Source organism: Lonchura striata, chromosome 1 (assembly GCF_050655825.1).
Source record: "Lonchura striata isolate lonStrDom1 chromosome 1, ASM5065582v1, whole genome shotgun sequence".
Lineage (NCBI taxonomy): Eukaryota > Metazoa > Chordata > Aves > Passeriformes > Estrildidae > Lonchura > Lonchura striata.
Window position 1 is genome coordinate 70,665,012 of NC_140703.1, and position 18,255 is coordinate 70,683,266.

General features: G+C 39.1%; 1 protein-coding gene across 2 annotated transcripts in view; it reads left to right on the top strand.

Annotated features, from left to right (window-relative positions):
- The window catches only part of FLT3 (fms related receptor tyrosine kinase 3), a 52,344-nt gene that overhangs the window by 29,931 nt on the left and 4,158 nt on the right, over positions 1-18,255 (top strand). For both annotated transcript variants that reach the window (XM_085580038.1, XM_031506476.3), the window contains 14 exons: positions 1,598-1,763; positions 5,742-5,848; positions 7,060-7,171; positions 8,692-8,870; positions 11,175-11,287; positions 11,393-11,525; positions 11,615-11,719; positions 13,363-13,473; positions 15,320-15,473; positions 15,819-15,949; positions 16,338-16,462; positions 16,801-16,923; positions 17,583-17,694; positions 17,778-17,877. In XM_085580038.1, the coding sequence (XP_085436164.1) occupies positions 1,598-1,763; positions 5,742-5,848; positions 7,060-7,171; positions 8,692-8,870; positions 11,175-11,287; positions 11,393-11,525; positions 11,615-11,719; positions 13,363-13,473; positions 15,320-15,473; positions 15,819-15,949; positions 16,338-16,462; positions 16,801-16,923; positions 17,583-17,694; positions 17,778-17,877 (1,771 nt within the window). The remainder of the gene's footprint in view (positions 1-1,597; positions 1,764-5,741; positions 5,849-7,059; positions 7,172-8,691; positions 8,871-11,174; positions 11,288-11,392; positions 11,526-11,614; positions 11,720-13,362; positions 13,474-15,319; positions 15,474-15,818; positions 15,950-16,337; positions 16,463-16,800; positions 16,924-17,582; positions 17,695-17,777; positions 17,878-18,255) is intronic.

The window sequence follows — 18,255 nt, forward strand, 5'->3', positions numbered from 1 at the left end:
AACACAGACACTTATTCAGTCTTGATAGTTTCATCTCACTTCTTTGTCATTGCTAAGTGTAAATAGTCAAAAATACACTTAAGTCTGCCAAAAATTATAAACCAATCAATAATGTGCCATTTTCTTTCTTCTCCAAAAAAAAACTTTTTCTCAGTTGTTTTCCAGAGAAACAGCATGCACTGCTCCAAGGTCCTTATATGCTCTCTAGAGAAAGCCTTCACTCTTGGGTGGTTGTCTTGTTAATGGCACACTCAGAGACTAAATTCTGCCTGGAAGGATGAGAACCAAAAGATGAAGACTCCATGTATAAAATCAATAAGCCTTTAATATTAAAAAATAGGAGAATAGTCATGAAAGCATAAGTTTCTTGTTTTGAAATACTGAAATGTTTGTGGTTTTGTGGGAGTTTCCAGGCAGTAAGTAGGCTAAGACAGATAAAACATGCCAACCAGAATATAGGGTTACAATCAGAAGGAAAACACTCAAAAGGAAAAAAACAGATCCAGCAATATTTTTATGGTGTAGTTTTTCACCATGTAGCTGATTAAACATCATCACAAGTTTTCTAGAGGTTGTGCAGTCCTTGGAGATACCCAGACCAACAGGACACGGCTCTGAGCAGCCTCACCTAGCTGGACCTGCTCTGGGCAGGAGTTTAACTGCATATCTCTTCCAATGTATATGGTTCTGTGATCTTTACAGAGTTGATCCTAGCACCAGTGGTGTCTTTAGGACAGCCTCCCCCCACACATGTCTGCTGTTCAGTCTCTTTGGGCAGGATTCATTCCAAGCCATGAGACATACTGACCCAGCAACGACTTTGGCTCCTGCATCAGTCAGTGCCAAGAAACAGTATTTCCAGAAGCGGTGCAGTATATCATTGTCATCTTCAGCTTTAGGATGGGATACATCTGAATATGTCTTTTTCATTCCACTGAGTTGATCAGACATCCAAACACGTAGCTTAGGTTGGTCACAGAGCTTTTGATATCTCCACTAGGTGAAACAAATCACACCCTAGCAGGGCAAATACCAGCAGCACAGGGTTCACGGACCTCATCAAAACATTATTCCATGTTGCTCTCATCTTGCATTAAATATATTTAATTTAAATGGAGAAATAAAAGAACAGCTACAGGACTCATTCAAATCTTCAGCTTATTTCAAGGAAGGAGAAAGAACTACTGATTATGGTGGTGGTGCCACTTGGTTTTGTTCCTGTAGAAAGAAAGCCAGGAATTGCAGCTCTTAACACCTGGAATACACTCCCAAACCAAACTAAATAATTACATTATTGGCCCTGTGACTGTAGGTTAGACTGAAGAGAAATGTCAGACCATTTTGGAAGTGCTCTGAACTGACCAAATATGCAACTTCATCAGGCTCAGATCATTTGTCTGCAACTGAACACGGTGACAATATGCTATTTTGAAGCATTATTTTATTTTATTATTTTATTTTGATTAAAAGGATACCTTTTGTGATGTAACATGGTTTTTGCTTGTGATAACCAAAATGAAAAACATACAGATGTTAAAATGTCTTCATTAAAATCCAGCCTTTCTAAGACATCTTTTCTTTTATTTTTTTTCTCCAGAAAAGGGATTTATAAATATAACTGACTCTAAAGAAGATTTTGAAATTGGTGAGGAAGAGTTTTGCTTTGAAGTCAACTTTACAGCATATCCTCCAGTTAGATGCATGTGGCTATATTCCAATAGAACATTTCCATGTGTACAAAGTTACAGTGTGGATGGACACAGGTATTTGAATATTTTATAATAATTTAATAAAATAATGTTTCTTCTTTATATCTCATTTGGACCATTTACTGTCGATGTTTTGTACTTTGGTTTTTAAAATATGAATGGGCCTCATGGTGAGACTATTAACGAAAGGTATGCAAACATAATTTTGACTTTGAGCAACAGTTCACACAGGCAACATGTAGAATCACTTTATTCTCTGCTTATAATAAACCCCTTGCTAAGTCAGGCATCCAGCAACCCTTTAGTTTATACGCATTTTGCCATTCCCCTTCTCTCTAACGTAAGTAGATGTGTTGCAGTTTTCATTCTGGATCACAGGTTCTGCACGTTTCCATTTTCTCATCCTGCTGTTGATGATGTTCCCAGTGTCTTTCAGACAGCTCAGACCAAGTCCAGGGTGCTGTAGTTCCCAGGCCTATGCTAGGTCTGCTGGCCTGTGCCTGTGTCACAGAAACACGTCGTTCTGCTTGTTACCCAGGTCATGGATTCTTCCGCTGCTGCAGCAAAACATGTTTTGAATAAACCTGTTGGTTATCTACCTTTTCTGTTATTTCCTACAATGGACTTCTGGCATGAATCCTGTTTAAGGCTAATGTTTTCTCCATTCCCTAGGCTCTCTAATTTCTTGATAACATTATCTAATTTCCTTCAGGGTTTCTTTCAGAGTAGCCCCATGGCTGTGCAGGTAACAGCTTTTGCTCACCTCAATGAAAGTAAAGCCAAGCTGCTATTTTCAAGTTTTTACATTAAAAGTGATTTACTGTAAAGTTTTTACAAGTCCAGGCTGTAGGTGGGAGCTAATGCAGCTGTTCTGATTCCTTCTCATATTCTTAAAACTTCTGTCATCATCTGCATAAAGCTGTGTCAAACCTTGATTGCACTTTTTATTATTTCTTAACATAGTATTTTGGTACCTTTGTGTAGCATCCCATGCACTCTCCCACTAGCTTGTCAAGTTATCTTTGCAACAAACTAGCCTTTTCATCTGCTTCAGATTGTGCATTGGAGTCAGACCTCAGTGAAGTTCAGAGACAGCTCAGTTCAGGTTAGCAAATTGTCATCTCCTGGCAATGGCCACAGGAACTCTGTCCCTGCTGATAAAGTGAGGGCTGTCAACAAACTTTGATAGCACTGGGTGGGTGTTGGTGACTAATCCGCAATGCCTGACATGGGCTTGGCAGAACTGTGCCTTGTGACAAGACTGATTTTGGAAATGACGTCTCAGGGGACAGCCAGGAGCATTTGCTCATCCTTGACCAATAGGTACCTCCCTCCAGCTGATAACACGGAGTTGATTTGCTTTGCAGCTGATACACACCCCTCCTCACTGCTTGTACCAGCAGGACTCATCCAGTCCCAATCATCCAGTTTTGCTTGGATGATTGACAGTGGGTGTAAATTCAATCCAGATAAGAATTAGGTGTTACAAGCTGTGCCAACAATAATTATATTGAGAAGTTTTGAAATAGTTTAGGCAGCTGTCATTAGTCGGTGAGGTGCAACTGCTGGCCTGGGATTTATGAGTCACTTCAGAGGCATTGCAGAAAAAGCAGCAGCTGCTGAGTGCTGATCACCCCCTGCCGGACGGGGGAAAGGCCAGCTTGTGTCCCTGGAGCCGTGCCCAGGCTGGCTCAGCCACAGGCACAAGCCACGGCCACCGAGCATTGCTGGGGCATGGCCTTGTGGCTTCTTCAAACACATAACTCGGCCATTTCTCTGACGGTGCTGTTGGACAAATAGGATTTTTTATGTTTATTTTGGGCAGTTATTCTTTGCATTTATTTGCATCCTATTTATTCTATGGAAAAATAAAATAGAGGGGAAAACGCTTGAATTTGTTGATAATTGCATCTGACAAGTACATTCTTTTGTACAGACTTCCCTCACAATGATCCAATTTTTTCTGAATACAAGCATTGGATAGACAAGTCTCACCTAAGGACAAAGAGTAGGGGTACATATTTCATTCTGTTTGAAGCACACAGAAGCAGCAAAGGGTAGGGAGGTCAGGAGATTCTGCAAGCTGTAGCCTTGCAGAATTCAATGTGATTTTAAAGCAGAAAGTTTCTCAAAGCAACACAAAAGAAGGTCATCACATATCTAAACACATTGTGAGTCTCGCTTTGCCTGTTCGATTTCTGTGTAATCCTGTATCCCAGCACTTCTACTTTGTTCCTTTCACATCCTTTTTCATTTCCTGTTTTTATTCTTTTAATTTCTGCCAGTCTCTTGTAAAATTATTCCTTCAGATCATATTAAATTTTAATGATTAACTCTCTATTTTTATTCAGCTTTTCATTTCAAAACCCAGTGATCCATCTCTCCTGTCACTATGCTTACAGTGTATTTTTATACATTCCTTCAGAATTTCCATTTCCTATTTGTTTTTGTGGGCTCTCTGTTTCAGCAGACTGCTGATTTTCACTTCCCCTTTAAGAACTAATGATTTTTCATACACACAATGTCTTCTGTTAAATTTGTAATACTTAGCTCACATTCTGTTATATTGTCAGGTATTGAAGATACTGTGTTAATTTTTCTTTTCTGATTATTTCATTAGGATAAAATCCTTCTAACCTGGGATTTCAAAAGCAACTAATTATTTTTGGTTTGGTCTTTTTTTTCCCCTGTCTTCACTATCTTTTTTGAGGCAGCTTTAAAGGGTTCTGACTTTAAAAACTCTATGAGTTCGGTGACATTGTTAAGGCCATTTCAGATGAAGACATTCAAAAGTCAATAGCTATATGAAAATGTGGCCTTAGTAAAAACACAAAATTGCTTCAAGGGGAGTTTCCCTTGTTTAGAGTTTGAAGCTGATAGTTGGTACCTTTGTTTGTATCTTGCTTAAGGAGAAATATCCCAATTTCAGTTCTCTAGATTGATCTCATTACTGCTTTCTCCTACTTAGAATATTGCTGTTATGGGCTATGTGGCTTTTTTTTTTTCTTCTCTCTTCAAATTCTCTAATGTTCCTGCTTGCCTCTATCACTAAAATAGAGTTGGGGACCTACAGCATGGTTACCATTGAGTTGTCAGCAAAAGTATCTAACCCCAAATTTTCAGCAACTACACTCAAGAGAGATTTTTCTTAGCTTGCTCTTCTAACGCTCATGAACTTCATTATCTGCTATTCAAAGCTGACAATTGTCCTGACAGCAAAAACCTAGTTGAAAATACAGAAATACAATACCATCACTGCAAAATGGCTTATGCCCTTCTCCCTGCCTCATACCGTGTCCCATAAATCAGTGACACAACAGGATAGTCAGGCATGAATCTTTAAGTCTCTGCAGCTCTTTGTTCTTAGTTTCTGCCCAGAGACTTGTTAGATCTCTCCTGGCCATCTCAATTGTCACGAGCTGTCTCCTGCATTGTTTGGGTCTTGGTTTTCTGCCATCCACTGGCTCAAAGGCCATAGGCATTAGTAAAAGGCTGTTTTTTTTCCTGCAGAATGACATTGAGGGCTGCTGTTTCATCTCATTGACAGTGAACTTACGGTGATGATCACTTTCCTGAACCTATGTGAGATCTTTCCATTTGGAGATGTTTGTCTCTTATGTTCCTCCCTGTTGTTGTTTCCTAACACAATCTATCACATCAGCTGGAAACTCCCATCAAAGTTCCTCAGAGAGAAGAAAGTTTGATCCTTTGCTGGTCTTAAGAGATGTGCCTGGGTGTGTCTTGTCGTCCAATGAATTAGTAACAAAATCACAGCTTGACAGTCTGTGTGCACTCCCCGAAGAGTGAGAGAAAAAATGCAGAATTAAATCAATACTGCAGGAAAAAAAATATCTTCTCAGCAGAACTGTTAGATTCTGGGATTTATATTCTTTAAGCAAAAATTATTCTCTTTTGTATTCTTCATTAGAAGATGCAGAATTGTTTCAAACCTATATGTGAGTCGTGACTGCATCTGAAATATTTTTCAAGTCAACATTTTGTCCTTTTCCCTTTTTTGACTTTGTTCCACAGCATTTCATCAAAGTTCTGCAACCATCAGCACCAGTCTGGGATATATGTATTTTATGCTGAAAATGATGATGCAGTTGCAACAAAAAAATTCACTCTATATGTGAGAAGTAAGTAACAAAACTATTGCTGATGATTTGGTAAAGTCTGGGATTTGTCACTGGTATAAATTGAGCTATTGTGGTTTTCTTCATTGGTATTCGCTATTTAATTTACATTGATTTATTGTTTAAAATGAAAGATCAAAACACAAAAACATTTTTCTCTTCACACTGCATCACACTGCTGAAAGCCAGGCACTGGGTCAGAAAAAGACGCTGGATGTTTGTGGGTTGTATTTCTTGTGTCAGTTAGGGATGGAGAACAGAGAAAGAAGGAGAAAGTAATTAGGTTTTTTTCTTCCCTTTAGTCTACCATAAACAGACTATGAGGAATCAGTTGCATACTGAGAAAAAATAATGCTTCTTAAGAAAATTACAAACCTATGATCTCAGTAAAATACAGTAACTCTCTTCTATCTCTAAAAAACTGGAACATGCTGCAGAAATCACATGAGATACAGAGTTGAGAAGAAACCCCTTTCCCTATAAGGAATTAGCTTTCTATGCCATGTTTATGACATTTTTCCCCTAATGGCATTTATGAGTTAATGTAGTTAGTGTGGACACCCTCTGGTGTGTAACTTGAATGTTTGGGCTGCAGTGCCTCATACACCCCTGCTCACAATTCACATACATGCAGTCTTCACCAATGTTCTCAGTTATCTCTGTTCTGCCACATGACTGCAGCATCTCTCCCTTGCTCCGGGTCTGGAGCCTTTATTTTGATATAGAATTTATACAAGGGTCTTCTGTGCACATTTTGTACGAGTTGGCCACCCAGAACCCCAGTGCCAGGGCAGTCATAGGGCTAGCTGCTTAGTCCAAGTCAGAAAAGCAGAAGTCAAGACTTCTAATTTTGGCTCTGCCATTGTTTTGGTCTGGCTGTGCCCATACAGAGAAGTGGCTGATCCCCTTGCCTTGCCACACTGCCATCCACAAAACCAAGGAAGGAGGAGGATTGTGAGTTACACCCAGCTGTCACTGGGACATGCAGTTTTTATTTTGAAGACAGCAGCAGATCTTGGTCTCAACAGATATAACATTGCCACCTGAGTGTACAGGGTTTTGTCACTTGAAGTACTGACAGAAATTGTCTTACAGAATCACGGAATTATTTAGGTTGAAAAAGATCTTTGAGAACATAGAATCTAGCCATTAACCCAGCACTCTCAAATATACCACTAAGCTATGTCCTTAAGCTTTGTGTTGTCTTATTGTAGGAAAGCCTGAAATAAGGATGCAGTTGTTGTTCAAGCAGATCTCCTGTGTTGCTGAAGGTTACCCTGCCTCATCCTGGATTTGGAGGACCTGTCTGGAACTGAATTCATCCAAGTAAACAACTTTCTTTCTTTTTATTCATTGGAAACACCAGCTGAGCTATCTTTGATTAAATGAAGACCAGCCATAACAATCTAAATGTAAAATGCACATTTAATTGTGTGCATTTAACTGGTTGCCCTACTCCAGAGGAACCAGATAATCAAAATTAGGGGAAGTCTATAAAGATGTGTATCTTGGGCTCTTTACACCAAAATAAACCCCACTGGGTTTATATCAAGAGTTAAGTTGTAATGAAGTCCAGTTTAAGTTTTTCTCTCAGCCTATCAAAGTTATAGGGATTCAGGGAATGCATTGGTTAATACAGGCTTGATTAATTGGTTAAGCTTTGGTTAAAAGACCTGCTATGGTGACCTGTTACCAAAACCACTAAAGTCAGTGAGAGTGTTTCCAGTGAAGTTACTGAGCGTATTTCCAGTAAAGTTAGTAAGAGTATCCATTTCCTCTATTTCTTTAGGGGAATGAGTCAGGCTCTAAAATTTCAAAAAATTCTGAAACAGCTTTGACCTGATTTGTGAACTCTGCAATTTTTATTTTAGATATGCTAAGAAACTAATAATCCCATGGTGCAAAAGAATACTAAGTCAAATTTTCCTTTGTAAGATTGTGGATAAACCCTCAAGTATTTATTTTAGCTAGACATAAAAAAATACCTAGACAATTTTCTTATCCATACCTCTTAAAAGGCTTCCTTGTATCAATCTGTGCAGAAATGGAAGAGGAAATAAACCTTGAAGAGAATGGGTTTAAAACACTCCTTAAATTATCTTTCTGGGAAGAAAATGCTGTGGCATTTATTTTCTGAGGAACTTTCAAATGTACAAGCTAGTGCTATGAGTAGATATGAATAAATTTATTTCTTATCTCCTAATTTATTTATGTGGGTATAAAATTAGACAGTAAGTTGATAAATTATATAAAAGCTAGAATCAAAATTATCTATGTGGACTACTTTTCACGCAGTTGTCAAGTTCCCTCTTTCTACATATCAGGCCTTAAATAAATCATTAATGGATGGATGGAGGAGCTCCATCATGAGTGAGAGAAACTTCATGTGTGAAGTCACATGCCTTCAGGGAAAGGAGCTAGAACTTCTACTCTGGGTTCATATTATGTTTATCAATTTGGCAGTGGCTCATTTGCAGCTGCTCGGGGGTTTGAATGTTTTGAGGCAAATATGAAACCAGTGGGAGTAGATGAGGTGCAGGGGGGTTGTGTCAGCTGTGAAATCAATGGAGGTTCCAGAGTTCAGGGGGTGCAAGTACTCTGCAAGGCAGCAGTGGAGAGTGGCAGTGAGCCCAGTGTAGGAGGCAGCTCAGTCCCTGCTAACCCTGCCATGTCCTTCACCAAAAATGAGACTGCTAAGTGACTCACTCTATTGCTGACAAAACCCAAGCCCCTTCCCTTCTTCTCTTCCAGCACAGACATAAGACATGTTTTGAAACTTCCCACCTTCTCCCATGGCAAATGTCACTGTGAGCTAAAAATCAGAACTGGTCTGCTTCCTTTTTCAGCTGCACAGAGGAAATCACAGAGGGGATTCAGAACTTCTTGCCAGAGAGGAGATCCCTGGGGTCATGGATTTCAAGCAGTACTTTACATGTAAAGGAGACAGCAACAACCTTCTCTGTGGAGTGCTGTGCAAATAATTCAGCTGGTTCAGCCTGTGAAAAGAGCTTCATTAACCTGTCAGGTACCACAAGCCAGAGTTTTAGCACAGGTTTTCTCAGCTAAAGCTGGCATGGTAGAACCTACAATACTTTTTATTTGGATAAATGGCTGTCATAGTTTTAACATGTTAACCCTGTCAGTGCTTCAATCCTCCTTTAAGTAAAAGAAAAAAACCAAAATACAAACATGTGAAAAAAACCATAAAAACATCAAAGTCAGTAAAGAAAAAGTTAAGTCCCAGATAAGAGGGAGGAGGAGATACCTTGTTTTTAGAGCTGAAATACTCTTATAAGCTATTTTTAAAAGACTCTTTTTCCTTGTAACCCATAAAACTATAAAAAAATAAAAGTATTCCAATTAATATAGAGTAAAAGCCTCCATATTAAAGTAAGCAAATGTTAAAATAGCTATGATCCCATAAAAAGTTTAAACAGAAGAAGAAAAAAGAGTAATCCTATACATCCTATACTTCCAAAATAAATCTCCATTCCCAGAGGAGAAGGTAATTTAAAAAAAAAAAAAAAGTACTTTTGCTTTTAAACAACTCATCTTTAAAACAATACCCCATAAGTCAACATAGCACCCCATAAGTCAACATAGCCCATCAACAAGCTGTAAAAAAGCTTGTAAAAAAAATTCAAAATAGCAAAATTCCCCAAACAGCTATTATTCATAAAAACATTTAAAACCACAAACAACTGTTTTTCCCTTGTAGAAAAGTCCCATAACCTTACAACAAAAAAAAAAAAAACCACAAACAAAAAAAAAAAAAACTTCTCTCCCTAAACAAACTTAAAAAAAAAAAATAAGAAGTAGTAAACTGACTAAAACTTTTAAATTTTGTTTCTTTACATTGTCTGTAAAAAAGAAAAAACTGTAAGAAAAAAGGGTCTTTTAAAGAGTTTGTTTTGTTTTTTTCCCCCTCTTTTTCCTTTAGTTACCTTTAGTAAAATTTTCTTTATACCCTTTAAAGTCTTAAACCTACTTTACTTTCTCCTAATCCTATTGCACAACAAAAAAATAAGTACATTAGTAATTAACCTACACTAAAACCCACCATACTCATTAATGCAGTAGTTTAAAAAATGTCAAAATTTAAAAATCTAAAATTAACAAATCAAAACCACTACAATAGCTGACTGTGCAATGGCACTGCAGATAAAACACAAGCTCTGTATGTACATAGTATCAGAAATGGTGGGTGAATGGGAGACAAAATTCTCTTTTCTCTAGACCCAAAGAAGAGGCCTCCCTCATTAAAATAAACAGAAAAAAATTAGGAAGTGCAGGATAGAGACATGGCAATGTTTGAGGCTGATTTCTTATTTTACTTTTGTCATCCCTACATGAAATCTGGAAGAATCATCTTTGACAAGAGCTAAAGGCACTTTGGTAGCTGATGGCATGTGCTGTCGCTTGCTGCTTTCCTGTAGGTGCCTGTGGTGTTCCAGAAATGCCCATGGGAGCTCTCCTCATCCCATGGAAGTCATTGCACACCCAAGCAAGGTCATGGCTGAGCCAACAGACCTATTGAAGGGTCAGTCCTTGTCTGGAAAGCAGGACTACTGTGAAAGAGACCTTAAACTGCTGTAGGCAGGTGACAGAATCCTGGCTAAGTAGTCTCTCTTCTTGTCGAGGGAATCACAGATTGTTTCCTCATTGAACCAGAAAATCAGTATTATTATCTGCACCTTGTACTTGTAGCACCATATGTATTCCATAGAGAAAAATATTTCAATTAGAGGGAACATGCTATGGCACCAGCAATTACTTTGAAGCACCCAGGTATTTGCAGTACAGGGATTTCCTTTGTCATGATGAACAAGCAGATTGGTGCTTTTGTCTACAGTGGACAGAAGCTGTGACCACTGTCAGAATTTGAGAATTCATGTTGAAATTAGAATAGAAAGTAATCATAATGCTTATTCTTTCAGAAACAACCAAAATATGAAGGTAGGTCTCATGTTTGCATGTTCATCTACCAATCAACACCTTATTCCTGTTTATGCTCACTAAGTTCAATTCAAGGATCACCTCCATGCATTCAAGGATTTAATCCAACACCTCCATGCATTCCAGTTTATTAATGGATTCAGCTCTTTTATTTTTCTTTTATTTTTTAAATGAAAACAGATGTCAGAATTACCCAGAACTTAATGTCTACTGCCCATCTTTCTTTGCCTACGGCTGCATCTCGCTCCCCATGCAGAGGAGGCTTGGGTGTGAAAGGGTTGCAGATTGCCAGAACTGACCATGGGCTCTTCTTGCATTTTCACCTGTACACACAAACTCTGTTTCAGTGGGTAGTAATATGTGCCTTTTTAAGTTGCAGGAGCTGTTTCTTCCCACCTGGACAATGCTGTGTTTTATGTCTCCGTTGGATTTTTTCTCCTCTTGATCACTTTTGTGCTTGTATTCTTTTTTCTAAAATACAAAAAGGTAAAAGCAAACATAAATACCTGACCATCCTTCTTTTTTTCCTACCAGGCTGATTCTTCTGTAAAACTTATTTTATGCTCTGTTTCTTTTTTTTTTCTTCCAAAGCAATTTAAATATGAAAGCCAGTGGCAAATGATACAGATGATAGGGCCAGCAGATAATGAATACATCTACATCGACTTCAGAGAATTTGAATATGATATAAAATGGGAATTTCCCAGGGAAAATCTGGAATTTGGTGAGCAATCCATAAGGTAAATCTCAATACTGGGGCAGTAGTCTGTGCTATACCAGCAGCAAATAATACTGGCATTTTGTGTCTTGTAGGACAGGTTCTTGGTTCTGGGGCCTTTGGGAAAGTAGTGACTGCAACAGCTTATGGAATTAACAGTGCAGGAGATTCAGTCCAGGTCGCAGTGAAAATGCTAAAAGGTATGATAAACTCTGGTGCCTTCCACAAGCAGTGATGTATTCCAGTATCTCCAAAGTAGAAGAGGCATTAGAAATTCCCCTTATACAGAAAACTTTCAGCAGTTACAGCTCACAAATGCTTGGCTTCAAAATCCTTTCAAAGTGCTTTCAATACCCTATTTCAGTTTGGAAAGGTATTGCTGAAGTGCATTTTGCCCCACACACTGCAGAAGGTCTGTGTTTTGTGGAGAAGTATGGAGCTGCTAAAGAGGATAAATGCAAACCCCCAGCACAGATTATCCTACTGGCTATATTGGTGATATGACCTTTGGCATAAGGCCTCTTTTCCTTGTAATGCTGCCTAGCTGTGACAAGCCCTTTGCCTGCTGTGTCTGAGCTAGCTTGTTTCCAAAACTTCCAGCAAAATTTCCTGTAGTCTTTTTTCTTGATGATGACACAAAACAGTTTCTTTCCATCCCTCCTTATGAATAAGGATACCAAACCTCGAATAGTCCTTTCTGCTATGATCAGGCCTTTCTCTGAGCTGTCTTGAGTCCTCACAAAAGCAGTGTCCAGGAGTGAGCCTCCCTGGCAGCAAGTAGAGGAGGGCTCACTGTGTCCCAGCTGATCTGTCCGTGTTCACAGAATGTTGGAGTACTTGGCACTGGAAAAGATCTGTAGGATCATGGAGTCCCACTGTTAACCATCACTGTCAAGTCCACCACTACACCAGCGACACATCTTTTAAATACATTCAGGGATGGTGACTCAACCACTTCCCTGGGCAGCCTGCTCCAGTGCTTGACAACCCTTTTGGTGAAGACATTTTTCTGAATATCCAATCTAATCCTGCCCTGGCACAAACTGAAGCATTTCCTCTCCTTGAGGAAATGCTTCTCCTTTAACTTGTTACTTGGGAAAAGAGACTGGTATCCACCCCGCCCACCTTTTTATATATATTATAATGAGCTTCACACTGATACCAGCGACCTGTCCACCTGTGTGCCCACACAGCCCCTTCCTGCCTGCACTGCCATTCAGGGTTTCATCCCCCATTTCCACATAAGCATCAGTTTTATGCTTCCTTGTTTCACTCCTTTGTGGTTGTCTTTGTGAAAGCTCGACTTGATCATTTTGGTTCACATACCCAATTCACTGAAATCATGAGCAGCAAAAGCTCACTGAAAAACAAGACTAAATCTGTTACTGAAATATAGGGTGGCCTTTTCAGCTGCTGGATTGCAGCTGGTTGTTTGCTATATGGCTGCCATTTTCCTCTCTTAACATTTCTCTGCAACAGGCTTGTCTGCCATTTTTTCTGTGCCTGGGAACACTTTAATTTATTACTGTCATTCCTTGCCAGCCCAAGAATGACAAATGCTGACATTTAATGACTGCTTTCCAAGCTTGCAAATGATCTGCACTCACACTCAAATTTAGTTTCCACCTTTGACTTAATCTTTTTATACTTTGGAAAGGTTTTTTTTAAGATGTTCCCAAATGTACTGTCCAATGAATTTCAAATGAAGATTTGCACATGACAAAGCATCCAATGAATTTGAAATTAATTTTAAATGAAGATTTGCATGTGACAAAGCATCACAACCATTTAAATTTTCATTTCTTTGCGAGAGATTTCCAAATTTGTGTTATTACTTTCACAGAAAAACCTGATGCTGCAGAAAAAGATGCTCTAATGTCTGAGCTGAAAATGATGACTCATATTGGAAGCCACGAAAATATCGTGAACCTACTAGGAGCTTGTACTTTGTCAGGTAAATAGAAATTGTGGAAAAGTACCAATTAAAACCACCAGAATAATGAGGACTAATTTTTCTGTTCTGTGGTAGCCCAAAATAAGATGAAGATGAACTGAACGCAAATTTAAAGCTATGCACGTGTACAGAAAAGGTTGTTTCTGATTATACTGGCAGGAAGTGATACAACACTTCTGCAGAATAAGATTTCCTGTTATGGTGGTGATGGCACAGGTATGAGCCAGTTTATTAAGTGAAAAAGAAAAATTTATCTGGTGCCAGGGACATTTGTATACACATTATTATCTTCACATAGGTTTTTGGTTTTTTTTAATTCATGTGGCTCACCAATGAATGGATAAAAATATAAACAGGAAACAAAAGAGATTGAAAAATAACAGGGTAGGAGGGACATCAAAAAAAAGAAATGAGAGAAGTAAATAATGGAAAGAGTGACAACCTTTCAAAAGACCACATGTAAAAACAAAACTGAAGAATGAAAAAAATAAGCAAGGGTGGGCTAAGATGAAAGTAGTGAGATATTATCACTCATTAATTATTGTGTGGCTCATGTCATCACTGAGGTAATTTACACAGCTATCCTTGTCCAAAGAACTGCTTCTCCGGCCAGTTCATTGGTAAACAACAGTGGGTGAAGAGAGGGTAAAGAACAGATCAGTTTGGGGAAATGCCAGGATTTCACCCAGTGTAGGTCTGTATCATGAACTGTAACACCTGATACTGAAAAGCTTGACAGATTTTCCATCATGGTTATTTATTTAGTCACAAAGACCAAACACAACAGTTAACTTTTGTTTCCTCAGTTCACATCAGCAGCAATGCTGTCATGCACAGACTTGTGAGGAGTAAGAGGAAAGCAGAGAAATAGATTGTTCTTAGTAGCTTCAGCTGATTTAAAAATACTGCCACTGCCTTCTGGAACAGTAGGCAGGATGTGATGGTGTAGGCAGGAGAGCTGCAGGAAGACCTGCTTAGTCTGATAGGGTAGGGCAAGAACACTTCAGCCTTATCCAAGTGCCATTTTCAGAGCATGGCTCTCAAGGCTTTTCCATCCATCCTCTGAGAGATTTTACAGCTTTTCCCAGTGTGCCCTACCTTGCTTGACAGTGGCCTCATGACAGAAATATCCACAGATTCATGGTCAGTCTTTCTGGGCCAGAAGTAGTGGTGGCAGTGTGAGGCTTTGCAGGGTGATGTGTGACCACTCTGAGCTCCTGCTGGCTGGTCATGGTTTTTATCCAAGCCTGCCTGGGTCAGGAATTGGATGTATTTTTCCTTTATTGAGAAAGTGTCCTGACCAGTGCTCTACCTAGACACCTCCCCTTGAAAGGGGTATCCCTCATTAAGGTCCCCTCAGCAAATACTTTTGGGTTTTAGGTGGTCTTCTTGGGGAAAAATAAAAAGGATCTTTCCAGAGCATGAAATTGCACAGATAGATGGAAGAATGTACATTAAAGGATGCAAATGCACACTATCCAGATAATTAGCAGGAGTCATCTTTTGCTTGAACCCTACATGGTTTAGAAAATATGCTGCATCCTTATAGTCTGTACTGTCCTCCACAATGCCATTGGACAGGCAAGGATTTTTGTTTCTATAAGGAGTTTTCAATACCTTGAGAGATGAACCACAACAACAACGTCACACAGACTATAAGGCACATTATAGTCAGTAAACACACTCTCATTACTCACCTATCAGTACGGCTTATCTACCTGGGAATGGAAAATGCTTGGGATGTTTTAATACAGATTAATCCTGAGAGAAAATGAAGCAGCATTAGGGCTTTAATGGGGAGGGTTCTATAAATGGCAGCAGGCATTTACATTTCCAACTATTTCAGGACCAATCTACTTGATATTTGAATACTGTTGCTATGGTGACCTTCTGAACTACTTAAGGAGCAAGAGAGAAAAGTTTCACTGGACACTGACAGATATTTTTAAACAGCAAAACTTCAGCTTTTACCACAATATCCATCAGGACCAAAACTCTAGGTAAAGAATTTAGTACCAGTTTGATACTTTTAAAAACTGCTATTGCTTTTTAAGCTGCATTCTCACCTATGCTGTTCACTGGTGAAATTATTGAATTCTTGAGAATGTGCCTTCACATACTTGAATAAGCAGTGCCTTGGGAGGAACTGAGATTTGATTCTCCTTATGGAGACTGCAAAAGACAAACAACCTCTTGTTTCTCTTCCTGGTTTTGAGAAGAGTCATGTCTGTGTCCAGATTTTTAGCAGTAGTAACTGTTCATGTTTTTCACTGCAAAAGAGTTTATGTGTAGAAGATTATGTGATGCACTGTGTGAAACCTTTGAAAATGTGTTGCCTACTCCAGGACAGGGACTCACCTGAGGTACAGTGTGAACACAGCTCTGTGCAGAGAGGATGAATGCGAAACCATGGAAAGAAGCCAAAACATAAATGTGACACTGGGATCAAATGGGATTGTGTTGTTTTCTGAGGAAGGTAAGAGATTAATTTATTATATCTTCAGGAATTCTGTTATTATTGTATTTTTTGTATTATTAATACAACCAGATGTAGACTAAATTCCATTACAAAAAAGGTCTCTTTCTACCATGTTTCTCTTCAGTCCTGGCAGGAATTTTGCTGGAGGAGGATTCAACAACAGTTGAGATCAGAGATCTTATGTTCCCGCTCATGCTAAAAGCATAGTATTTGAATACAAAAATACTCACCTTTATTTTGTATCTGAGTAAAGGATAAAAAAGAAGAATACCCTTTGTGATATTGTTCTTGGTAGAAGCCTGTGAAAATCCTTTACAACAGTGAGTGGATTTAATCAGAGTGAGGAAGTCCATGGAAAACTCATACTGTTGATTATTTTTTACAGGCAAAATTAAGGATGCAAGCACACCAATGGATGAAGAAGAGGACTTTAATGTGCTCACTTTTGAAGACCTTCTTTGCTTTTCTTATCAAGTTGCCAAAGGAATGGAATTTCTGGAGTCCAAATCGGTATGGTGAAAGGTAGCAAATTTTTCAGATGGGTCAGTTCATAAAAGGCAAGTTGAGGAACAGAGTCACTCAGTGGCAAGCTTGAACTATACCTCCTTCCCTGGTTTAACAGCAAAGACTGGGTTGCAGTTTTAGGCATCACCCTGAGTAAGAAGCAACTGCATGGCACATTTGTGCCTGCTCCGGCCTTGTCTCCTTGGCACCAGCAGCCAGGGAGTGTCCAGCTTAGCCATTCTCCAAACTGCTGAAGTGGAAGGAGGTGCCAACTCAGAGGGCAGGGAATTGTCCACCATTGATACCAAATTCTGCAGATTGTTAATCATTCCTTTCCTTCTAAGTGCATTCACAGAGACCTCGCTGCCCGGAACATACTGGTGACCCATGGGAAGGTGGTGAAAATATGTGACTTTGGCCTTGCCAGAGATGTAATGAACGATTCCAACTACATCGTCAGGGGCAATGTAAGTTCATGAGAGCTCTCTGGTTCTCACAGCATTGTAAGAATTATAAGGAACTAAGAAAGAAAAGTTTTAAATTGTTTAATTCCTTGTTAGCTTTGTGCATATCTGTATGGACAATGCAGAAATCTCAGTTTTTCCTGCCCTTGGCAAAAGCAAATTCTTAGATTATAATTAAAATAATCAAGCTGGTTCTGTAAATGAGATGGTACCCATGCTGTTTCTAAAGCACCCATTGATGGAAGCACTGGGAGTTGTTTACTGTTGTGGGCAGTGACAGTGTAGGACAACAGCCTGTGTGTGGGGATGTGCCAGAGCCTCTGGCTTCATGAAGAAGTACAATGTGGACATCTCCATCTGGGCCACTCTATGTTTGAAGTCAGAGGAAGGAAGGTGGCTCTTCCAGGACTGAGCTCATCTCTTCCTTAAATACTCATCTAAAATGGATGAGATGAACTCTCTGGCTCATTAGGAGTGTCTGTTTCTCTCTGAATGGGAATGCCCACGGACTGCTGACAGAGACACAGTTTTGCACACAGCAAACATGAATCGATCATGCTGGCAGTGCGAAGCACAGTGAGTCACCAAGAAAGCCTGTGTCACAGCCTGTGTCACAGCCTGTGTCACAGCCTGAGCTGGCCTCCATCCCCTTGTCTGCACAGGCTCGACTGCCAGTCAAATGGATGGCTCCTGAGAGCTTGTTCGAGAGGACATACACCATGAAGAGCGATGTCTGGTCGTATGGAATACTGCTGTGGGAAATATTCTCCTTGGGTATGTTTTGCAGTGGGAAAAAAGAGCAGTGTTTGGTTTTGGCAGCTTCTGAATTAACACATATTCTCCGATAATTTCCACAGGTGTAAATCCTTACCCTGGTATTCAGGTTGACACAAATTTCTACAAATTAATACAGAGTGGATTTAAAATGGACCAACCATATTATGCTACAAAAGATGTGTAAGTGTATTTCCAAGTGATGCACAGCATGAGAATTTATACTTACTAGGTCACTGTTTGAATGGCCTTTTATTATTATACACTATATCTTACATTAAATTAGTTGCAAAAATGAGATATGCCTCTAAATCTAATAAAGGCTGCCTGATTCTGCAGGTTTTGTTCTAAAGCAGAAATTATCAACACTATAGTTATGTGTATTTGACATTACTAATTTATTATATTTATTTAGTTGTGCCTTCTTTCCCCAGAGAAATTCTTGTTATTTGACTACAGAGTTTCCCCCCTTTTCTTTTTCTTTTGGTTTTCTTTTTTTTTATTATTATTTTTTTTATTTTTTCCCCCCTATGGCTATGTTTTCCATATTAACTAAATTTT